At 39.0% G+C, this 25,653-nt stretch overlaps 1 protein-coding gene across 1 annotated transcript in view; it reads left to right on the top strand.

Annotated features, from left to right (window-relative positions):
* The window catches only part of PRLR (prolactin receptor), a 146,109-nt gene extending 120,456 nt beyond the window's left edge, over nt 1–25,653 (top strand). The window contains exons 5-17 of the mRNA XM_065656546.1: nt 9,673–9,786; nt 11,542–11,674; nt 13,720–13,889; nt 14,692–14,858; nt 16,230–16,232; nt 16,454–16,595; nt 18,057–18,189; nt 19,429–19,598; nt 20,864–21,033; nt 22,015–22,159; nt 22,970–23,069; nt 23,999–24,068; nt 24,631–25,653. Of these exons, the coding sequence (XP_065512618.1) occupies nt 9,717–9,786; nt 11,542–11,674; nt 13,720–13,889; nt 14,692–14,858; nt 16,230–16,232; nt 16,454–16,595; nt 18,057–18,189; nt 19,429–19,598; nt 20,864–21,033; nt 22,015–22,159; nt 22,970–23,069; nt 23,999–24,068; nt 24,631–25,653 (2,496 nt within the window). The 5' untranslated portion in view covers nt 9,673–9,716. The remainder of the gene's footprint in view (nt 1–9,672; nt 9,787–11,541; nt 11,675–13,719; nt 13,890–14,691; nt 14,859–16,229; nt 16,233–16,453; nt 16,596–18,056; nt 18,190–19,428; nt 19,599–20,863; nt 21,034–22,014; nt 22,160–22,969; nt 23,070–23,998; nt 24,069–24,630) is intronic.

The following is a 25,653-nucleotide window of genomic DNA, read 5'->3' as shown; positions in this document are numbered from 1 at the left end:
AGGCAATCCTCAAATCCGTTCTTCATCCAGATATCACCTTTGGAAGCAGAGTCCCTGACACTCTCTGAGCTGCACTTGGGACAAAACTGCGGGGAGGGGGAAGGAAACATGCCTCTCTTGCACTTTCATGGCTGGTTCTTAGAGCCCTGATAGTTTCTGAGTGTTTGAGCTGCTTTATAGCTGCTTTGTTCAGTGTGCTGGTGATAGCCAGCCAAGACTGTTATAAAACATTGGCAACCTTATCAGAGGTGTAACCATTCTTTTCTCATGCACTCTGAGGGGCCCATGAATTTCAAGTGTAAAGAGACCTTATGGAAGACAGAATTCTGACTGTTCTGGCTCTAGGTTTCTACCATGCCCCATTAAACAAACAACCCGAATTGGATATGAAAGTTGGGTACCAGTATCTAATAAACAGTGTCAGATCATATATTCAACATACTGTCAGTGAAACAACTCAAGGATTAAATTAAAGGAGTCGTTTAAAATGTTGTTGCATTATTTTTCAATGATTATTCTATTTAAATTATATGAAATATAATTTAAGGAGTCTCCTTCTCTGGAAGAAGTCTCCTTTGGAGACATTCAAAACCCGCCTGGACACATTCCTGTGTAATCTCATCTAGATGAACCTGCTCCGGCAGGGGGATTGGACTAGATGATCTTTTGAGGTCCCTTCCAATCCCTAATATTCTGTGATTCTGTGAAATATGCTGCTACCTAGGGCCTGCAGCCAGGAAGATGCAGATGTATGACCATAATAGGCATCACTGAAAGGGGAACATGAAAAGATGCAGGTAACAATAATGACTGAAGTTGTGGATCCAGGTTTCCATAAAAATGATTTTTACATCAAGTGAAAAGGTCAGGCTTCATGTAAGCAAGGATTTAAAAAACTGTATTGTTATTACCCAAAGTAAAACCCACAGTTACAGCAGTTTTCCTCCTGCCGTTTCATAAATGTCAGGGTAAGGTTTTTATTTCAGGGATTGTGGGAGAAATGTTGTGGATTAAATGCAAAATGAATGTTTCTACTATTTCAAATATGATTGGGCAAGTGGGCACCTACAAGAAATGACTAATTAAATTTTACTGTAATGGAATGTAAACCAAAATGGGCTGGTGTTAATTACAAAGACTGATGCTTGATTTCTAGTGATCAAAATTACCATGCTTAAAATTGTTTCAGCTGTTAGTAAAATTTACTAGTTTGCTGCAATTTAACCATGAAGTCCACCATACAAAGGGTGAGCATGAAGGGTCCTGATGCTTATGCTTTTTCTTTGATTCCTTGTAAATATCAAATACTTCTAAAAGAAATGTCATTGATGTTTCAGGTTGATGACACTCACATTTTCTTTTTTTTTTTTGACAGTTTTATGGAATAACCTTTGTCCCATTAAAACATGCAGATCTGACATTTCAAATACTTGGGCATAAAAAGTCATCTTCATCTGCCTTCAGATATTGAAACTTTTCAATTTCAGTTAGTTTTCTTTTACGTGAAAAGAAAGGTGTCCTTATGGGGGACTTCAACTTGCCAGATGTCAACTGGGAATATCACACAGCTGGCAGATTCAGGTCCAGAAGATTGCTAAACCATCTGGAAAATAAGTTCTTGGTGCAGGTACTAAGGGAACCGACCAGGAAAGTTACCTTCCTAGATTTGATTCTTACTAACAGAGAAGGTCTTGTGGAAGAAGTGGTGACTGGTGGCTCCCTTGGCCACAGTGACCATGAAGCAGTCAGGTTCAAGATCTTTGCTAAGAGGAGGAAAACTGCCAGCAAGTCCTTAACTCTAGATATGAGGAGAGCAGACTTCAGGCTGCTCAGAGAAATACTTAGTAAGATTCCCTGGGAAGAAGCTTTTGAAGGTGCTGGAATCAGTGTTGGTCATTTTTTAAGTACCACCTACTAAGAGCACAGGACCAGGCCATTCCAAAATGCTGAAAATCTAGCAGGCAAGGCAAAAAGCCAAGTTTGGTTGAGCAGGTGTCTTCTTCTTGAAATACAGTGAAAAAAGAAATTACCTGTTCAGTGGAATTAAGGTTTGGCAACACGGGAGGACTACAGAGATGCCGCTCGCCACTGTAGGGAGAAAATTTGCACAGCAAAAGCTCAATTAGAATTGAAGCTGGCCAGTACTGTGAAGGACAATAAAAAAGGCTTTTAAAAATATATTAATGGCAAAAGGCAAACTAGAAATAACATTGGCCCATTACTTGATGAGCGTGGTCACCTTATGAACAGGGACATAGACAAAGCTGAGACATTTAATACTTTCTTCACCTTGGTCTTCAATGCTGATGATGGGTGCCCCCATAGCCCTGGGTTAGAAAATCATGGCTGTGAGAACAATAAACTCCCAATCAATCCAGAACTTGTACGGGGTCTGCTACTCCAGCTACATCCCTACAAGTCAATGGGGCCTGATGGGATTCATCCAAGGGTGCTTAAAGTGCTGGCTGACAGCTTAGCAAGACCTCTCCCTGTGATTTTTCAACTCCTCTGGGAATCTGGAGAGGTCCCAGATGACTGGAAGCTGGCAAACATTGTCCCAATGTACAAGAAGGGCAACAGGGATGACTACAGGCCTGTCAGCCTCACTTCTGTGCCTGGCAAAATCATGGAGAAGATTGTTCTGGGAGTTATCAAAAACATCTGAATGATAACTGAGTCAATGGTCCCAGCCAGCAAGGGTTCATGAGGGGAAAGTCCTGCTTAACAAACTTAATTTTGTTCTATGACAAGGTTACCCACCTAGTTGACCAAGGGAAGCCTGTCGATGTGATATTTTTGGATTTCAGTAAAGCCTTTGATACTGTCTCTCACAGTATCCTCCTGGACAAGACGTCCAGCACACAGCGGGGTAGACGCACAGTGCAGTGGGTGAGCAATTGGCTGACAGGCTGGGCTCAAAGGGTTCTAGTAAACGGGGTTATGTTGGGCTGGTGACCAGTAACTAGCGGGGCTCTGCAGGGATCCATCTTAGGACCAGCGCTCTTCAATGTCTTCATAAATAACTTGGACACAGGACTTGAGGGAATACTAAGTAAGTTTGCTGATGACACAAAACTGGGAGGAGCTGTCAACACTCTCAAGGGCAGAGAGGCCCTGCAGAGGGATCTGGACAAATTGGAGAACGGGGCAATCACCAAACACATGAGGTTCAACAAGGACAAGTGTCGGATTTTGCACCTGGAACATAGCAACCCTGGCTGAGGGACGAGATGCTGTGGAGCAGCTCTGCAGCTGCTGTGGAGCAGCTCTCTGGGGGTTCTGGTTGACGGCAAACTGAACATGAGCCAACAGTGTGTCCTGGCAGCCAAGAGGGCAACCGTGTCCTGGGTGCATCCAGCACAGCATGGCCAGCCGGGCAGGGAGGGGATTGTCCCGCTCTGCTCTGCACTGGTGCGGCCTCACCTGGAGCACTGGGTGCAGGTCTGGGCAACACAGGATAAACAGGATATAAAGCTGCTGGAGAGTGTCCAGAAGAGAGCTATGGAGTTGGTGAAGGGTTTGGAGGGGAAGCCGTATAAGGAGCGGCTTAAGTCACTGGGTTTGTTCAGCCTGAAGAAGAGGAGACTGAGGGGAGACCTCATGGCGGCTACAGCTTCCTCACGAGAGGAAGAGGAGGGCAGGAGCTGATCTCTCTGGCAACCAATGATGGAACCCAATGGAATGGCAGGAAGATGTGCCAGGAGAGGTTTAGGTTGGACATTAGGAAAAGGTTCTTCACCCAGAGGGTGGTCAAGCACTGGGACAGGCTCCCCAGGGAGGTGTCACGGCCCCAAGCCTGACAGTGTTCAAGAAGAGACTGGACAACACCCTCAGACACATGGTGTGACCTGTGGGGTTGTCCTGTGCAGGGACAGGAGTTGGACTCAATGATCCTTGTGGGTCCCTTCCAAGTCAGGACATTCTATGATTCTATGATTCAGATTATTTTGCTTGCAAGCAGTTCTGAATTGATGACTCCAACACCCTACCTTCATACATTTCCCTCTGGCCCCTAAACTGGATGGTGGCTTTTTAAGTTTGAAGAAGCAGAACTCAAGTGTGCACTCCAGTGTTCCAAAGTCATTACCCAGTGTAATAAAGCTCATAGAACTTGGTAATTATAGCACACACCACAGATCTAGTCTGAGATGGAGTGCAAAGAAGGAAACATTTCACAGCCACTGAAGCTATACGGTGAACACTGAATCAAGAACGTGACGTGTCTTCTTTACTTTGTCAAAGATGCAATATTACCATTTAGAAATGCATTCATCAGTAAGAGACATAATACCATCCTGCAGTTTCTAAGGAACAGAGCAAGCGAGTTAATGAATGAATGGATTAAAGAATGAAAAAATTAATAAAGTTACCTTTAACCTCCAGAGATTGCAGTGTAAGTCTTTATTCTGTAAACAAGTACATAGAAATCTCACAGTCTGCAACCTCAGGTTCATTTCTTTATAATGCAAAACAAATGAAAAATCCAAACCACAGTTGACCACGACTGAGAATCTCCAAGGAAGAGCAGGCTGAGATGAAGACGAGGTGTAGATCAGGTTAGTTCATTCAGTTGATAAGAAATTCATTGTTAAGAAATGAGAAGGGAAATTCATACCCCTGATCAAAGGCTGAATTCAGTTCCTTCAGAATACATACTGCAGCTTTTAGGAGCTTCAGTATTCTGCCACTGCAAAACTGTAATTATTTTTGCTGGAAGATGAGCATCTGTGTGGAACTTAACAGAGTTGTGAACATTTGACTTTCTGTAATGAGACACTCCTCTTAAGGAAGCTGTGTGGTTTTTACTGATGTTAGAGGTTAAGGCCACCTATGTAAACACCTGTGGCAAATAATCTGTTTGTAAATTGTGTTCAACACTAGTCTGCTCAGGAATTAGGTATGGGAGGAGATCTACAAAATGCCACCAAGATTAGAGCTAGGCGTGGTAAAAAAATCTCTCTGTGTATCCATTTAATTCTGTATTAAAGGGAGTATAATGCTATAAGTCAGAAGTGCTAAAAGTTTAATTATTTTAAGCTCAGGAAAGCAAAGGTTAAAGGTTAAATATTGTGTTATTTCCATTATTGTCAGCGATTTCTCTCAAATAAATGTATTGTTCCCTCAGTTTTAGGTTACTAGGACAACATTGTTTCATTCCTTTAGCTAACCAGTGTGCTACTTCATCTGTGTGTGGTGTTAGTGGCAGCCTTTAGCATGCAACCGCAGAGCTCTTTCATCAACAAGTTTGAAGCTTGAGGAACACGTTTGAGAAATGTTCTTGTTCACAAGTAATAGGACGTTGAGTGTTTATATCAGTTTGATTGAGTAGTAATTGTGCTCTTTTACAGAATAACTTTACAGTCACTTAATAATTCAAGTGTAAATATACAACATGTACTCGGAAAGAGACAAAGAAACAGCTGCTTTTACGACCTCATACTGAGGACCTCTTGAAAAAGAGAACACTGAAACAGAAAACAATTATTTGCCCAATAGTCTTCTCTGCTCCCACTGATATTGTTAACTATTGAGCATATTTGTGATTGAACATTTATTCCCCTGCAGCCACGTTCTTTCTGTTACAGTCTTACCACGGCCATAAAGCTTTGAAGAGTCTCCAGTCACAGACTTGGCCAACATGGGCTGGAGTCTCAGTGGGCAGGAGGAATGAAGCTGGGCCAGAGCCAAGGTCACAGCTTTCTTCAGCATTACGCTGCTGGTGCTTGCAGGCTGCAGGATCCAGGAGATGCTTCTCCTCCACCCAACCCCAGCACCTGTGTTCACCAAGAAAAGGCTGTTTGGGGCTGGTATCCAGTGGCTGGAGCTTTGAAACTCAAAGGAGATATTGGATACATTCAAAATTACAACTTTATCTGACCCTTTGCTGCCCAGTGCCAACAGATGACTTGTTCTTTCCCCATCCTGTGTCCTTCTTCATTGCCTCTTTCTCTCAGATTCACTCCATAAAACTTTCACACTTTTTTCCATTACTGTGGTCCCTTTACTAATTTCAAAGTCTTGTTCCTTTGCTTCCTGTAAAGTTTTAGGCATTTTAGCCTCTCTCCTCACCTCTACACCAGCATATTCCCCCAGAAACATCAAAATAGCCAGAGCTTTTGTGCCAATGCATTGCTTATTGCAATGCAATTCTGTGCATAATTGAAGATTATCAGAAATTTTTAATTGCAACATGTTTTCATTGGTAAAAAAAAAGTTATAATACAACTGTAATTATTTGCTTAGATTTCAGAGCATGTTCTACTGGAAAATTTCAAACCAAAATACTTAATGTTGATATTTGGTGATATTTATTAATTTTGGAATCTTGAAAATTTGCATGCGTTGTCTTTGGTTGAAAAAGAATTTTCTAGAACTGATTCTTCATAGGTGTTTTCCAGTTTATGGGATATTTTGAAAATATTTTGTGACGAAAATAATCTTTAGTTTCAAACCAAAAATATTCAAGTTTGATTTGCTTGTTATACCTCTTTCATCCAGGCTGTATTACTAATTGGTTATTTACATTTTCAGTTCTTAAAAGCAGAAACTCTTCTTTGTACAGTACCTAAGAGAGCGGGATTCTATCTTTGTTCTCGGGACTATCATAATAAATATGATTTGAATAATGATTATTTGATGTAGAAATACTTGGGTGAGAGTCATTGTTCTCGTTAACGCAGGAGGTAAGGTCAATTCTATCCTGATCCTTTCCAGTCACTGATACGAACAAGCCAGTGCTTATGGCACTATTGTAGCTTTGGTAAAAAATACTTTTTATATCGGTCTTATTATGTGAGCATGAGTCACTAGTTATGATATCACTTCCTGACGAAAGCAGCTATGAGAGGAGAATAAAATTTGCTGGTAGGATAGAACTGTATCTTTTGATGTTCTTTTGATGATCTTTTGATGATCTTCTCAGCAGGGGGATTGGACTAGATGATCTTTCGAGGTCCCTTCCAATCCCTAACATTCTGCAATTCTGTGATTCAAATAAACAGAGGCTTTGATAATTCGTTAATAGAAAATATTTTGAAAGCATTAAATCCTGACTGTAAAATAGGACATCCAGCCATCTCGTATTTCTGCGCAGCTTTCTAACTGTTAGTAATTGAAGGTATTTAACTTGAACTGAAACACTGGCCTGGAAAGTATATCCTAGATCACGAAGTCCAGTCCTCAGCTGTCACAAACAATGATGTCATATATATTTCATAATAGATCAGACTACCCAGGAAGACTAAATGGTAATTTTGTGCTTAGAAGTCTATTCCAGAAACTCATTGCTGTGAGCTAATTATGGCCATCTATTCTTGTTCCACCAGTTGCTAGAGTTTACATATGCTTATTTTCTTATTTTGATGCAAATCTCCTGCTATGTTTATAGAAGACAACCATCCTTGCATGGAGTAAAAAGCCAATTCTTTAAATTGCCATCATGAGACAGCCTCTGTGTCCCCTGCTCATCTTTGTAGCTGTGTTCTGAATCTGTTCTATATTGGTTAACTTGGCTTTTTTTTTTCTCCAACTATAGGTGACCGAAATTGTACATAGAGTTTAGTCTGTGGCAGTAATAGGTCCATATTCCTCTCCAGTATCTCTCCTGTTCTTTTTCACATCCACATTACAGAAGTCGTTCACGATCATCTCATTTTTAAAAAACTGCCAAGGAAAAATACTTGATTTTAAATGCATTGATTTCATCTTATTTCTATTAATTTGGTTTCATAGGTCTTCTTTCTTTCCAAAATTACCACATTTTCTTTGCAGAGTGCTCTAATACAGATCTTTCTCGATGATGCCTCTCTTTTTTTGTCATATTGACAAATTTCATTATTTTACTCACTGTAATCAGGTTCTCTTACCTGTCAATTCTTCAAACAGAAAAGATAACTCTGTAAAAGTAAAAAAAAAAAAAAAAAATCATGGTACTAGTTCCCTACAGGGAAGCACAGTATAGTCTCAGTTTGAAAGGCTGTATTTTGCAAATGTTCCAACCATTTTTAGAAATAATAAAATATTGTAAGTGGCATCATATGTGCATGAAATAGTTGCTGTTTGTAGCTCATTATTTCACCTTTGCTTGAGAAAAATATGCCTTGTTCTTGTATAAGCTCAATGTTCTGTGCTCCACATTAAATAACACCAAGTTTTCAGCTCACTTCTGAAATTAAACACTAATGTTTGTGCCTGCCATTTGTTTACAGTCATAAAACTTGTATGTGCTTCCACAAAACTAGAATTTATACTGACTGTATATGCACAGCTTGCTGTGAGCTTAAAACTAACCCAGATGCGATTTTGCGGCCTGTAGCTCTGTTAAATGTGTGAAACATGGCTCATTAGTCAGAAGTGGTAGATGGAAATGTAGCCAACTGTTGTTCTTCTCCACATTCTCCACAGTAAACATGTTTTAAACTCAGTTAAATTAACTGATACTTCATTTGCCTTTGTGCTTGGAAAACATGTATATGCTGACGGCTTATAGTTTCTTGATACAGAAAAGGAATTGCACAAAGAAAACTGAGTCATCCGATAAACCACAAAGAATTTTTCCTCAGCAAAAAGGACAGCTTTTTCCCACGCTGTGCTACACTGAATGGGTTTCAAGCATACAAATACCTGTCAGATGTGCTTGATAGGAGTGGAAAACTGAGGGTAAGGAGTTCCGTATTTAGATAGTAAATTGTTCTTCTTCAGTTTCAAAGGGTGAGGTTGGCTACCAAGAATCTACTAGCTGACTCCAGTCACTACCTCCAAGCAGGAAGCATATTAGTGGGAGAAGCAGGAGGTTTGCTTTAAGTTAATCTGTCTTTTCTTCAGGCAAAGCAAACAGATCCAGCAGCAACAGGGAATTCCATCACCCTGATCTGTAACCAGAATTCTGAGGACATCTAGTGGTGTCCGCTCACCACAGGGACTGGGTCTTCACTGCTGGTGGCTTCCCGCTTGCACCTCTGTATTTCAGCTGAGTTCTCAACACTGCCTCTGGCCCTTACAGGTTGAAGAAAGAGGCATAATTGCATCCCATCTTGCATTTTCACCTGATAAATTGACTGTGAAGTTATGTTACTTTTTCCTTGCTTTCTTTTCTCTGATCTTGACTTTTCCAGTGCAGTAAAAACTGTAAGTTGAATGCACAGAAAGAGAAGCATTCTTTAGCTCAGGTGATGCTGAATTCAACATTGCCAGTCCCAAATATTCAGAAGTCATGAGATTGGCTAAAATCATAAACATCTAAATAAATTATAGATATTTTGTATTTGCCATCTGTTCTCAAGACTTTCGGAGTTCAAATATGTTGAGCTCTTCGTACCAACAGAGATAAAAGTGTATTTTTTGCTACTAAAAGGCTAAATTAATGAGTCTAGAAGTCAGAGCTTTAATAAAAGCACCCAGTATCCCAATATGCAAAATTAATATGCAGGATTTGTTAATGCTATGAAATCGTAATCCTAGCACTGCTAACTATTCAAAGACATTCTGGAGAATGTCATTACTACTCTGTGATTCAGGTTTTCTATTTCTGAAGTGGAACTGTATATATTTGCACTACTTTTTGAGAAAAAAAAATCAATTAGCTGCAATTCAAAAAGGACTTTGATCAAGCTAAGTGATACATATTATATATTAAGCATTGTCATTGACATGGCATGATGGTCTATTTTTCAGTGAGCCCTTGATCTGATATTTCCTCCTGAGGAGAAGTAGACATCATGAAGCAGAAATTGAGATCATCAGTTCAAATTATTTTGCTATTTGCTCTGACTGCAGTGGATCTGACTGGTAAGTACAACACTTCCTGACACTTTTTTTTCCATAAAACACTTCATTTAGAAAAGTCTGAGGCTTTACCTGATCTATCATGACCACCACTGGAGCCTGTACATATTTAAATTACCTTCTTCTAAAGTCTGTATGGAGATTTTGAAAATTGTTTGAGTGCTCTTTTCTTTTTATAGTATTAATTGAATGATTATGTGGTGGCAATGGTGAAAGGCCTTCACTCCATCCCTTCATTCACTTCATGCTTGTCACCTCCTTAGGAATTAGAATAATATGAATAGCACTGTTAGAGATAATGGTATGGAACTTTAATTAAATAGCGGTAAGATTAGGTTGAAAAGCCACATGCTTTTTATGTCAAAATGCATGTAAATTTATGGTCAATGTTCTTGGTAGAAGTTAATGGCAAGTATCATAGAATCATAAACTCATAGAATACCAGGTTGGAAAGGACCTCAAGGATCATCATTGGTCCAGCCTTTCATGGCAAAATCATGGTCTAGACAAGGTGGCCCAGCACCCTGTCCAGATGAATCTTAAAAGTGTCCAATGTTGGGGGAGTAATTTTAACAGGAAATATTCTTAAATGTATTGGGATTATTAGGGAATATTCAAATAATTAGTGAATATATTAAGGTTTCCAATACACAAAATACCCCATCCAGCCCATTGATTCCTTCTTTTTATTACTTGTCTTACCTATAATTTACCCTAAGTATGTGTAAATAGAGGAATTTTGGTTCTGTTGCAAAGTTGAAGGTGAAATTAAATTTTAAAATGACCTGAATATAAGAATGTTGGATATTTTAGGAAAAAAGAAAACGTCCTACATTTACTTCCAAGCTTTTAAATTTAATTTATAGATGACTGTACACATTTACATTTAAGTAAAAATGAAATTTTCATTTGAAAAAGAGAAGTAAAATAATTTAAATAACTACAACTAACAGCTACAAGCACTGCATTTTACTTTAATTAAAAGCATTCAGGTTCATGCTGCTTAGTACAGGATCAAAGGCCTTGTGATTTTTAATCCAGTTTCTCACTAAATTTATCTAGTGACTTGTTTAATGTAAAACACTCATCATTTCAAGTCTCCTAACTACTCTATCACTGCTCCACGAATCTGTGTGAATCCAAACCCTTATGTTCCATTGGCCTTAATTCTTGCTGCTTACTTGCCAAATGGTGTGTCATCCAAGGGGTTATACAAAAATAATAATAATTTGCTGGCATCTCTGCCATCTTCAGGGACTCCCACAGCTCCTGCTTTGCACTTGGGGCCCTCACAGGCAGGGAAGTGTTAAACTGTTGGTAGGACCCCACTAACTGAAGGGCAGGTTGATTAGTATTTTTAAAGTGGAAGAAAACGTCCTTTTTGTAAATAATCCCATATAGTGGGAGAAGTTTGGGATAAGGTTTAGGTTGGATGGGGCTTTAAGCAGCCTGGTCTAGTTGAAGGTGTCCCTGCCCATGGCAGGGGAGTCGGAACAAAATGATCTTTGAGGTCGCTTCCAACTCAAACTGTTCTGTGATTCTGTGAACTATTTTAGAAGTTTGAGGTAAAATACATTTAATTTTCTCAAAATTTTGACCCTTTTTCTGGGCAGATTTATTTGCCAAATTCAGTCCATAGTTTCAAATAATTTTATTGCCCTCAAAAAAGCATTTTTTGCTGAATTTATCATTCAACAATAACAACAAAAAACATTGTCCAACTCTAATATAACTAGCTGGATTTCTGCACTTCCCTAGGTCAATCATACCCTGGAAAACCTAAGATAATAAGATGTCGTTCTCTAGAAAAGGAAACCTTTTCTTGTTGGTGGAAGCCTGGCTCAGATGGAGGACTTCCTACCAATTACACCCTGTTCTACAGCAAGGACAGGTAACAAGCAGTGCATACCTATTCTTTAAGTGACTAAGTGATGATGATGACAGAATGAGGGAATGAGAATATTAATTTATAAAGGTGTTTGTATGCATCCATGTTAAACCTCAGAGAGCAAACAAGGGTTACATGAGATGAATGGCTTTCTCTTTTTGGAAGGAAACATGAATACCACCAGTCCTAAGCCTTCAGCATGTCCCTACTGAAACTCATCTGACCTAAGATCCCACTGATCTGAAGACGTGCTGGAAAAGGTGTAGTTTGTCCATCTTATCAGAAGGCCCACAGCTTTTAGCTGCATGGCATGCTCCTCTGAGAAAGGGAGCACCAAAGCACTATGGGGCTCTGGGGTCTCCCCTGGGGTGGCTGGGCAGGGTCTCCATCCAGGTCCCATTCCACCGCCCCAGCCAGGGAGCAGGACAGGCTGGGGACAGCCCAGCCCTGGGCATCAGGCACATCCCTGGGGCTGGGCCAGGCTGGGCCAGGATGTCAGCCTGCAGGTTGGGGCTGGCTCAGCTGGGCCCATGGAGGGGAAGGGCAGGGCTGTGGAGAGCTGGAAGCCAGCCCTGCTGCAGTGGGTTGACATGGGGACCTAGGCCCCGGGCTCACCCTCAGAGCCCTGCTGAGGAGCTTTGCCACTACCACACACAGAAAAACCCCATCTGGAGAAAATCTGTAGCGAGTCGTTGCTTCCCCTTCTGGATTTGTAGCCAACCTCGTGGTTCCCAAAATGGAGTAAAATCAGATGTGGGTACTGCCTCTCAAAAGTTACTCTTTTGGTAAAGTCTGCAACTCCCCCATCCTGTTTAAGAGTAAAATGCGTATATATTTAGCAACTTTTCTTAACCTGTGTTCCTTTGTATAACTGCCCTTTCTTCCTGAAAACAAGAGATCTCAGACCAGGGCCAAGTAAGCAGGGAGGCTCACAAACTAAATTTCTTTGAATAAATCCAGTGAGGTTCAGAACAGATAAGGTAAAGCCTCAGACTTCCCTGCTTCAATTAAATAAACTCCTTTTGGTGTTAACTGATCAGGAAAGATAGAGTCTTTAATGAAGTTACCACACTCAACAATGATCTGAGAGCTTTTATTTTATGAAAGTCCAGATGTTTAAATCTCAGAAATTTTAATGAATGTTTTAAGTCATACCTATCACAACCCAGAATAGTCCTGTTTAGGGATGAATAGGAGTGCTTCTCTGTTTCATTAAATGTGTTGAACACCAGGCACTGCCAAGCACTCCAGATCTGGGCCACAGTTGCCTTTCTTAGCTCACTGTCTCCCAGGTACAGTCCCTTACTCCCATCTTTTCTTTGTGAACCAGGACAAATGTGCCTAGAAAATAAGAGACCTTGTTATTAGCAGTACATAGAGCACAGCAGTGAGACTAAATTGCATCCTTGAACCACCTCTGCTGGTGCTTTGGGTTAGTGGAGTTCTTCACACCTGGGGTAGTACCTCACCTAGTTCAGCTTTAATTGAGTGCAGAACAATCCCTCTCCTAAAAATGCTGAAAACTTGTATAAAGGCAATAGTTAAGAGATGATGAATTAATCAAATATGTTTTGTTGAGACCGTTGTGAAGGTAATCATGTTAAAAAGCAGATAAAGTAACATCGTGCTGAAAAAAAAAATCAATAAAACACTCCTCTGCCATAGGGCCCATCAGGGTACTTTCCAGGGGGAATATGTAAAGAACAGATTTAGCAACTTCTCTTCTTTAGTCAAAGTGAATGTATTTAATTTGCCTTTTAACTTGCTTTTAAACATTTTTAAAAATTGCTTTGTGCTGTATCTAGAAAATTCTCTTTCCATTCTTTTGTCAACGTGTTCCTATGTTTAAAAAAGGAGATAAAAGTGTTCATCCTGAACAACTGCAGTAAAAATAGCAATGAAGCATTCATGTTTCCCAGAGGTGGGATTATATACAAGTTTAAAGTTAAACATTTCAAATATCTTTGCTCAATGTAGGCCATTACTAGAATAGTATCTGCTTTGCTTCATTTCCTAAACTTTTAACACTTAAAATAATTTTATTTCAGTGAAGAAAAAATCTACGAATGTCCAGACTATGGAATGTCAGGTCCCAATTCCTGCTACTTTGATAAAAACCACACTAATCCCTGGACAACATATAATATCACTGTAATGGCAACGAATGAGATTGGAAGTAACAGCTCAGATCCTCAGTATGTGGATGTGACCTCCATAGGTAAAAAGAGAAGAATGAAATGAAAAACAAACTAGTTGGAGATGTATGTGGTTTTTAATCCCAGAACAAGTAGTGGTGAAAGATTTCTTTCCTCATGATGTGAAACTTGCTATGGAGGAGTGTTTGTCTTCAGATGATCTAAAATATGCATCTTTAATTTATGTGAAAACTGCATTTAATTTATAAATTAAGTAACTACATATTTTATGGTCCTTTTAACTTTGGCTGAAAAATTGGCTCCAGTTTCTAGTTATCTCCAGTTTTTCAATTAGACTTAATGACAGTTTCGTAGGCTCCTAGCACTGCAATTTCAAATCAGTTTGAGTTACCTAAATTTTCCAAATGTGAACATCTTCTGGCTGCTGGCATTGCAGTCTTGGGAGGGTAAAAATAACTAAGTACCCTGTGGGCTTTTTGTAGTATTTTTTCATATTCCTAACTCCATTCTGCTTTCTGCATACACATAATCTACACATTGTGATGATAAATATACTTAATATTTTTAACTGTGAAATATCTGACATTTTAGTTTTCCAAGAGTGGCCTAGCAAAATTATGATTTTTATTTCCTTAGACTCACAAATTCAGAGTAAAGTCTAAGATGTGTTGATACTGTGGTAAATCACTAGCCAGTTAATCATTATTAGGGATAAAGGAAAAATGCTATTGTACTATTGCCTTACAGAAATTGTTGTGAAGGAAATTTTTACAGAAATTATTGTGAAGCAATACAAAATTGTAAAGGAGGTGCCTTTTCTGAGAGAAGATCAAATCATTAATGGCAAACTTCTCATTCGTACAGTTCAGCCAGATGCTCCTGTGAACCTCTCTGTAGAAACAAAAACATCTGCTAGCACAATGTACCTTTGGGCAAAATGGTCTCCACCTCCATTAGCTGATGTCACCTCTAATTCACATGTTTATCACTATGAGCTACGACTAAAACCTGAGGAAAAGGAAGAATGGGAGGTAATGGAATTATTGTATAAATGCTCTTTTCAGTGAGTTCTCTTGTCTGAGTTTAACTGGTATTACAAAAATTCTAGTTTCTGCAGGGACAGAAAAATTAATGTAACCAAATCTGATTAAAGAAAGAAATATACTGTAGTGGTTTGTAGAGACAGTGAAATTCAAGGTATTTGTATAATTGTCCTAATGTCATATAGTCAAATATATATACATATTTAGTCAACTGATACAATATTTAACTGTAATTTTCATCAATGTGTCCATTCCCAAATGTCACAGTAAGAGACTGCTCATTTATTATAGTTTAAACCAAATCAAGATCAAGGCAGTTCATTGATTTGTTAAGATGTAACTAAGAAGCAATCAGTTAACTATGTAATCAAGGTCAGTATCAGCAACACAACAGATAAATCACAATACTGGGCATTTAAAATGTTAATAGACACCCACAAATTTGTAAACACACTTCTATAACTAGTCTCAGAAATAGGCTATATACAGAAATTCCCCTCTCTCAGGAAGGGTAGGTTACAAGCACACCCCACCCTCATGGAAGTACAAACTCCCCTATTTAAACCCTCTCCTGCAGGGGACATGGATGCTTTAACTTAATGTGAGTCCCCATCCCTTCTTACAATCTACTTAGAGTGATATGAGTGAGAAAGCACCCACATGGTCACATGCAAACGCCCAGGTGTGGGTTCCTGCCTGCTGCAGCCCACGCTGTCTGCAGTGCAGCTACTCAGCATCAGAGAGGGAGGCTGCTCTGTCTGGCCCAGGCTAAGGTCATGATGCTGGCAGAGCAGCTTCTGATTAACATCAAACCAAACTTCAGGTACTGATGAAGTTTCCAGTCTTCCCCCACTATTACAAATGTTCGTACTTTTTTAATACTGCTTTTCAAGCGGACCCATTTTGTTTCAGAAGTCTCTCAGTTATTCCCCAAATACTATTTAAGGGGGCTGAGAGTCATCATCATCATCCTCTTCAACACGACCAGCTGGAGGCAACCCCCCTCTCAGACAGTTTGGTGTGTCCCACACACACACTATTTTCATTGACATTCCCAGGATTGCTATTTGGCTCGGAGTGGGCCACAGTACTCCCACAGATACAATACCAGGATAAAATACCTTTATTAAAGTCATAGTCAGATGGCCTCAGTGCTACCTAAATTGTTGGTGCCTTAATGATGGAGAAAGCGATGTGTCTTGAAATACTTCTGAAGAGAGATTCAAAGGGCCTATGGAAGGCACTTAATAATCAGCGCTACAACTAGCACTAAGAAGCATTACACAGAGGGTTTATTTGTGAGTTGGACTAACTACAGTGTTCCTTGTGTTGTGGATCTAATAGAGTACTAACTTGTAGGAAGTTTGCAATTAAATATGTTCTCTAGTATCAGAATTCCAGTGTCACTGAAGTGAGTTTTTTTGTTAAGTCATTACCTTTGCTTCTTTGTAATTCACACCTTATAAAATACCCAACTGAAAATTTGCCTCTCATAAGTCAGTGACACAAGCCTACTCCTTTATGGTTTACTTGTTAAAACGGTCCAATTCTTTATTATTTTTCCAGTCTATTTTCTTTTCCAGACAGTATCTGTTGGAGTACAGACACAGTACAAAGTGAACAGGTTACAAGCTGGGGTGAAATATGTTGTTCAGGTCCGTTGCATGTTGGACATTGGAGAATGGAGTGAGTGGAGCTCTGAAAGACACATTCATATCCCCAATGGTGAGTGTATGATTGCTGTTCTGTTGGTTTTAAATTCTAGCCAGTTCAGTGTCGTGAAAGGTGCCTAAATGGCAGCTCTGAAAACCCGGTTCCTCACACAGATACTTCATAGTGCTAGAGGAACAGCTTAGTGCATCTTACAGCACTTTGTGTTTCCTGTAGATCCACTCAGGATCCTCTGCTGAAACTGGCTATGACAAACAGGCTGGGATTTACTAGGAAGTCACTTCTGATACAGATGTCCCTAAATAATTTATCATTCCTGTCCCTCTATTTAAAAATCATGTTGATTTCATCTGTATCTGTAGATATCAGGTAACGGTACTTTTGTAAGAATCGTTCATTTGTTCATTAGTAACTGGACCGAAAGCACTGCCATGTCTAACAGAGCATTACACTAGCACATACTATCACATGGAAATAATTATGTGTGTTTTGTTGGGTTTGAGTGGACACATTAAATATGCATGACATAATCTCTTGTTGTCAGACACTTCAGCGAGGTTGTCTCAAATCTTCTGTCACTTCTTGTATTATTCGTTATTTGACATGGAGATTGCTGAAGTACTGTTAATAGAAAAATATTTTTTAAATGCCCCATTTTCAGATCTACCTTACGCAATTAGAAATTTGGAAAATCAATGTCCTACTCTAAGTAGTACAAAATATGTATTATTGATGCAATAAGACCATATTTTGCCACAAACACATAACTGCAAAAGTTTCAATCACATCAGGTTTTTGACTAGCATCATCCTATTCAAAAGTATTTTCCTCTGCCCTACTCTAAGTGCTTTGCTTGAGTCTCTGAAAGCATCATCAGGAATGCAAATAATTATAAATTTCTTGGCAGCAATCAGGCAAGTAGCCTGAGTACTGAACATAATGTCACTTTACAAGGAAATATGAGAGTTGCTTCTTTATATCTTCAGAGTCGTCTCTATTCAGAAGAGACTTACTGGCAAGGAGATAAACAAATGGGCAAATACCTTGGTTCCTCATTTATTTCCTGTAAAAGCCAAAACAAATGACAGCATATTTTTTAAACAATCAGAAGTCTCTTAAAACTCATTTTTTTAAGAAAAAAAAAAAGTGGTTTATGTATAAAATAGATTGGATAGCAGGATGTATTTTATATCATTTTCTAGAACCTGCTATGACAGTATTTGAGCACCCCTTGTCAGGTTTGGGGGCAAAGAAAAGCCACAGCAAGGGAACGAAAACATAGTTCCTCAGAATAGCTGCGATGGGGAAGGATCTTGAATCCAGGTCAAAGAAGCAGGCTGCTGCCCTAACCACTGAACCATCCTTCCTATGCTAATATGAAGCAAAGTATTTTCTTTCCTCATAGGAAAAAACCAAGTATTTTCCTGTGCTCTGCTTGACATTGTTTTATGAATTCAGGGCTGACCTTACTGACCACTAAACTTACTAATTGGTTCATTTCTTTATCTCTGACAGGAGAGTCACCTCCTGAAAAGCCTACAATAATAAAATGCCGTTCTCCAGAAAAGGAAACATTTACTTGTTGGTGGAAACCTGGTTCAGACAGAGGACATCCTACTAACTACACTTTGCTTTACAGCAAAGAAGGGTAATAAGCTATGTATTATTCAGTGTCTTATTGGAAGGACTTGCAAAATCAATCCCGATAGGTTTTGCATGTAGCAGATGTCATTTTCCATAGCACGTGGTTTTATCCAGGTGACATATTCTGAAGTAGCACTAGCAGCAATGTATTTAAGGTTGAAATAGGATCTCTTGATCATGTCAGGTTTTTCAAATGTCTGTGAATTCTTCTCTCTTATTTAAAGACAGACTACCTTGAAAATTGCCGCGGTGCAGCAACTGCCTAATAGTATGGAATACAAATGCATAGTCCTGTAACTCTTCAGCCAAGCAGTCCCAGATATAAAGCTTTCCAAAATGACCAGATATTAAACTTTTCATCTTCTGATAATACTTACTTTGCACAAGTATTCATAGGCCATGAACGCCTCCTGGCCTCCGCAGTAATCTTGGTCCTGGAACTTAGATCAAGTGCTAAACATTCATTTTAAAGGCGTAGTAAATTATTTTGATTGGAACCTGTGAACTACTTTTGGTTCACTCGGCACTGCTCAGCCTTGCGCTACCCTAACCGTATGCTAAACTCTGTACTTGTCAGCTGAGAGCCAGGTCTTAGTGGAATAAGACAGATACTGGTCCAGCCAAGCAGGGCAGGGTGTGAGGTCCACATCCACAATTTTCTTTTTTGTTATTGTGCATCTGAGAGGAGCCTGGAAACAAGTACTACATACTCAACTCTCTCTCCTATCTCTGCTCCCTTTGGGAAGCTTGGGAGTGGATTTGGAGGACAGGTACAAAGTTTTTTTTGAGGAACAGGTGATGAAAGACTGAATTAGATCCTGAAAGCATATTAATCGAATATGCGGAACTCATGTAAGTGTGAAATGAACATTGGAAATACTCAGTTTTTAATAGATGGGTTAGAAGGCTTCAGCAGTCACCTCTGCTGGCTCTTGGGAACCTGGAAGGGCTATGCAGTGAACAGTGGCATTCAGAAAAGTACGAGCTGCACTCTTACTAGCCCAATGCTGCATCTACAGCAGCCTAAATTCTTCAGGCTTTGTAGTCTTTACTTCAGAGGGAAAATGCTTACTACAGTCTCTGGAATTGTCCAATGACTCTTTAGTCTGAAAGTAGTTTTCTGATTTTCTTCACATTGCCAGGCATGAAAAATCTGATCTAGCCCTAAATAATTCTGAACTGCTAGCAGTCAGTCAGGTGTTTTCGTCTGTGTAACCTAATCACTGTGATTCTCTCATTTCAGAGAGGAGCGAGTTTATGAATGTCCAGATTACAAAACTGCAGGGCCCAATTCATGCTACTTCAATAAAAAGCACACCTCTTTCTGGACCATATACAATATAACTGTGAAGGCAACTAATGAAATAGGAAGTAATGTCTCTGATCCTCTTTATGTGGATGTGACTTACATAGGTAAGAGATAAAAAGTATTTTCTGGGAAACCAAGTAATTCAGAATTATGAGTTTTGACACAAGAATTTTAATTCTAGCTCTTCTCATATATAGTATTATATCCAAGTGAAGAACGTATAAGAACAAATAAAATCTTTTCTGGTGTAATAAGAAATCAATATTCATGCCTTTACAATTTTACTTTCAAAGGAAGCCTAAAAATGCTAAAAGCTTTAAAACTGCATTTAGATAACCATTTATTGGTTTTCCGTACTCCTTTCAAGCCCTAAGAAACATCATCCAGCTAAAATCTTTTTCCACTCTACCGGCAACTGAGATAAAATTTATCTTTTAACTAATAATACTTAAATTTTATTACCTGAAAGTAGTTTCCAGACCCAAGAGAAGCTGAACTACTGCTTTTTGTAGCAGTGTACTGATAATCTCTTTTCTCAGACTTTTTCCACAGAGTGACTGTGGACAAGTATTTAGGTTTTTTTCTAAGGGAATGGAACATTATCACTGATAACCATCTTGTTATCAAGGATCTGGCTGTCAGGAATCTGGCAACTGGAAAAGGGCTGCTGGAGAAAAGGCTTTACATTTTACCCCCATGCCCTGGGTTTGCATCAGATAATCAGATGCAATCAGACGTGATTGCATCAGATAATAGTGAAATATGCACACATTATGCAGAAGCTCTGCCTCTGAACTGAGGAAGCTGCAAGTCTGACTGTAGCAGAAATATGTCTTCTATTTTGATTTATTTTTTAGATATAGACAGGTCTTTAATATTACTCATTTATTTTATTTTTAAATATCCTTATGTAGGCATGTTGTGTTTTCTGAATGTAAAAGATGTGGGGGGCAATTTTCATCAGCTGCATCTGTGTTTTCAGCATTCCTAAATACATATGCCAACTTTAATAAGGTTATGGTAAAACACACCTTTCATAAGACAGCATTAAAGATGTTAACTTCGAAACATTTGTAGGGAAGAGCAACAATAAGTGGTAATGTAAGAAAAAGTATTTCTGATGATAAATTATTAAGAAAAATATCAGCATGAACTCAGCATATTTACTGTTCTTCAGTTTTTTCTTGAAATCCATAAATCCATGCTTACTTTATCAGGAAATTCTTGATTTCTATATGCCAGCACCAATTCTAAATTATTAGACACAATGGTGGTGGCAACTCACTACTCACGCTATTTTATATGTCTTCCTAAAATGCAAGGAAAAAAATAATTTAGACTCTTATTTTCAGTTCTTTTATCTTAACAGTACAGACAGATCCTCCTATTAATGTAACTCTGGAATTAAAAAAGACAGTCAATAGAAAACCATATCTGGTCTTGACATGGTCTCCACCCCCATTGGCTGATGTCAGATCTGGATGGCTTACACTTGATTATGAGTTGCGACTAAAGCCTGAAGAAGCAGAGGAGTGGGAGGTAAGGATGTTGCAAGTTGTTGCAAGATGATGTTTTCTGATCAACTAGATTTTGTCAGCCAGGTCCAATGCCTGAATGTAATGAAGCGGGCACACTGAATAGGTCATCATTTTTTGAAAGTCCTTGTGTGATCTATGATTTCCTACTGAGAACAGTGTTATCTCAGATGCTGTTGTGTGGCAGCAGGTGTTAAAGTACTTATTTTTAATTGGAGCCATTATATATTAATTGTAATGGCACTATAGTTTAAATTGTTCATTCTCATTTAGTCAGGTTTCTTTTCTGATAATTTATTTTCAAAGATAAGCACATCCTAAGTAACAGAAAGCTCAGTGACATGTAAAATTTGTACAAATAGCCATTTGGTGATTGTTGTCATGGCCACATAATGATAATTGACTATAGCCAAGATCGGCAACTGAAACAACTGGGAGGCAAATTAAAGACTCCAGTTATTGGTATTTGACTGCATCCTCTTCTTGTCTGCTGCAGTACTTCCCAGCCATCTCTGTATCTCCCCCTTCTTTCCCCCGCCACTGCACTTCCCAGCCCCATGGCCATTGCAAGATGCACTTCTTACTACCCCATGCAGTTCCATCAACTCCACATTCCTTCTTTTCTCTCTGTGTTTTCTTTCCCCATCTCCGTTTCTTCCTCCTTCTTCTCCTCTCACCATTGCAGTTCCTACTACTCCCATAGTTCCTCTGTATTTGCCATATGCTCATTATGTGTTTTTGTAGTACTTTAATTTGCACAGTGTACCAGAGCCTGATCTCATTCCCACTGAATTGTGTCAGAAAACTGAACTATAGAAATAAAATAGATGTACTGTTACTCAATGCCTGCATAACAATTATTAGGAAGCTATCCAGATTCATTCTATATTCCCAATTTGGTTATCCAGATTTAAACCTAGCTCTAATTCTAATAGAAATATGTCTCAATTTTATATGCATTTTATGATTTTTATTTAATTTCCAGACTATTTTTGTTGGACAGCAAACACATTATAAAATGTTTAGTTTAAATCCTGGAAAGAAGTACATTGTGCAGATTCACTGCAAACCAGACCACCATGGATCATGGAGTGAATGGAGCTTAGAAAAGTATATTCAGATCCCTACTGGTGAGTGGCTAGGCCTCCCTTCAGTAATTGTGATTACATGGGAGTTCATATAGTACTTCTGTCAGCTGTTTGTGGCACACATACAGATTGACATCCCGTGGCTTCCCTAGGACAGGCAAGAGCATCATTGCTAAGGTAACTGAATTCTCAGCATCCCTGCACCATACCCAGTTAGCTTTCCCCTTCATTACTTTCTGGAGTTAAGGTGAATCAATTTCTTTACTTATTTGAACCATGTCCTTTCTGGTGATTGCCTCATTTTTTCTCATGATGGTAGTTTTTAATTAAAAGAGTAGCGGTAACTGCTTTAAAACTGCTACATAGACAACAAAGAGTGACTGCCTTCAGACAGTAACAGTTCTTCATTACTCTTTATCTGGAATGAATTTGAAATATACACCTCAGTGTAAAAAGTGGCATGTTACAACAGAAATCCTTAAAAATATCCAGTCCTAGATCATTTAACCCACCATTTAGTTAATGGCATGGTATGTATTTGACAATGAAATTACTACAGTATTGGCAGAATTGGATTTGAACCCCATTGCTATAACTGGCTGTGACAAAATTTCCCTCTTCATGCATTTTTGTATCATTTTTCAAAGACAGTTTATTTCCTGCACAGTGCCATTAATATTTATTATCAGATATGACAATGATTTTTGAGATCCATCTATGCTAGTAAAGGCCTCTAGATTCAATACCAAATTTGACAGTTTAGACCAATTTTTAAAATTAATTTGAGACTTTTTTGCATGCTGACTATGCATATGCCAGATATGCGTCCTTAAATAATTGTTTGTTTCCTAGACTTTAGAATAAAAGATATGGTTGTGTGGATCATCGTCGGTGTCTTGTCATCTCTTATATGTTTAGTCATGAGCTGGACAATGGTTTTGAAAGGGTACAGGTAAGTCACCAACTTCACAATTGCATGGAGTTGAAAATCCCAACAAACTTTTCAAAAACAGACTTGTGATATTGATTCAATTTCCTCTAGATTTTGTGTTTTCTTATAAAATACAAGCTACAGGTATTCACAACTGATAAAGAGGTATTTCTTTCATTCAGGGAAACCGGGCTAGATTCTCAATTGATAAAGACATATCTCTGTTAGATCTGACCATCTTGGTTGGCCTTGTAAGTATTCAGCAAACGTCACCTGGAGTATCCCTGTTGCTGTAGAAGACACACCTTTTGTTTTTGCCCTAATTTCCTGCAGGAAACAAGTTTATATTACAGGCTTCTGTTTCTGCCCACCTACCTGTCAATCCCCCAAATAATTTATTAGAACACTGGCTAATTTCTATCAAATCTGAAAGAGAAAGGCGTCAAAAAGATTATCACTTTCGTACAAGTCTTGCAAAAAAATACTAGGTGAGTAGAAGAAGGGATAGAAACTGTTGATGGAAAAGCCATCAGAAGTCATTCATCATAAATCCTGTTTACTAGTAGTCAGCTAACAGTCAAATATGTACATACAGGCCCACTAGTGCTCCCAAACTGTGCCCCACATAGCTGTTTCTTGTCCAGTGATGAAGTTACAGTGATATTAGAGAACTGGAGGTTAAGGGACTAAGGATAAGGTCTTTACATTAGCATTGTTACTTTTCCAGTTGAATAACTTCTGTACTGTTCTCTTTCTTACAAATACATCTAAGGGTAACTTATGAACTCTAACCGGATTTGTAAATTACCTGGCTGGAGGGGTAGACAGGTCTAACAGGGAGGCATCAGATATGGGAGAAGTGTTTAAAATGTCAGTCATATTCCAAGGAAATGGGAGAACAAATACATAGGGCACATACTTAAGCTGTGTGTGCTTGTTCTATTTTTTAGAATGATAGCCTTTATCCTACCGCCAGTTCCAGGACCGAAGATAAAAGGCATAGATACACATCTGTTAGAGGTGCGTACCACTGGTAACAACAAAATAATTCGCAATTACTTTTCCAAATTATGTACTAGCAAACACAATTACCATAACAAAGTATAAAACAGCTTCAACTAATTGACACTTTGAGATTGATTGTGTGGAGGGTATGTGTGAAACAGTCTTACCTTGCACGAGGAGAGTGTTTGGGACCAGGTTGTGTGATCCTCCCAGTAGTTCTTGTGGGAGTTGGTCTCCACAGTCTCTTGCCATGCAGAGTAGACAGTACATGGCTCCTCTGTCATTCTCCTCCATTTCCTTCTTGTTAAACCCGTTGAACCTGTACCTGCCAAAAGCTCCCTAGTCATCCCATTTTAGAAATCTGAATTCTGGGATTGAGTCTCCCCACTGAGGGAACTGAAGAAATTTTCTTCTGTTCTTCCACTGTTTTCTGCAGCAGTAGAAATCCGGTTTAGGTCTAGTGATATAACTACTAAAGTGTTTGTATATTAAATATGTAGAATGTTCACAATTGTTCTGATCAGATAGACCCTAAGGTCAACAGTGAAAAAATATATCTTATTTATTATGCCATTAGACAGGAAAATCTGAAGAATTATTGAGCGCTCTTGGTTGCCATGGTTTCCCTCCAACATCAGACTGTGAAGAACTACTGATAGAATATCTGGAGGTAGAGGACAGTGAAGATCAGCAACTCATGCCAAGCCATGATAATGGTCATCCCAGTAAAAACGCAAAAATGATAGCCAAGGAAACAGACAGTGACTCAGGCCGAGGAAGCTGTGACAGCCCTTCTCTGCTTTCTGAGAAGTGCAGGGAGTCCCGTGCTATTCTATCAACACTTCGAACCCAAGACATAAGAGATGTTCAAGAAAATAATGGAGGAAGGCACTGGGAAACTCAGTGTATAGCCTCAGAACAGAAAATACTCCTTTTTAACAATGAGAGTACAAAATCGTCCACATGGCCTGCAGCTCAATTACCTGATAATCAGCCTCCTATGTTTGCCTACCACAGTACTGTAGATGCACATAAGATAACACTGTGTACCATAAATGTGAACATTGCACCAGTTTTGGCAGAAAAGGAAGAAAAGCATCAGCCACAATACCCTATCACCGAAACTGTCCATGACAACATGGAAAAGCAAAGAGAGATGGAGAATTTGTATTCCAAAACTGACCAAACCACAGTGCAGGTCACACAAAACAGACCTAATGACAAGTCACCTTTTTTGATGCCTAAACTAATGGATTATGTGGAAGTTCACAAAGTCAGACAAGATAAGGAGCCAGCAGTATTACTGAAACAGAAAGAAAATAGTGGAAAAACTGAAAAATACACTGTTCCAGGAACCAGCAAAGAATATACCAAGGTCTCAACCATTGTGGACCATAATATTCTGGTATTAATGCCAGATTCACGCATCCAGCACATATCTGTGTCTCAAGAACCTGCAATGGAAATGTCTCAGAACCTTCAGCAAGGTCAAGCTGAGAAAAATATGAGCTACTGTCTGACAGTTCCAAGCGAGTGCAAAAGAGAGACCAGTGCATCAGAGTACATGGACCCATCTTCCTTTATACCCGCCTTTAAATAA

Source organism: Caloenas nicobarica, chromosome Z (assembly GCF_036013445.1).
Source record: "Caloenas nicobarica isolate bCalNic1 chromosome Z, bCalNic1.hap1, whole genome shotgun sequence".
Lineage (NCBI taxonomy): Eukaryota > Metazoa > Chordata > Aves > Columbiformes > Columbidae > Caloenas > Caloenas nicobarica.
The sequence above is the reverse complement of the archived record's forward strand: the minus strand, read 5'-3'. Positions and strand labels throughout refer to the sequence as shown.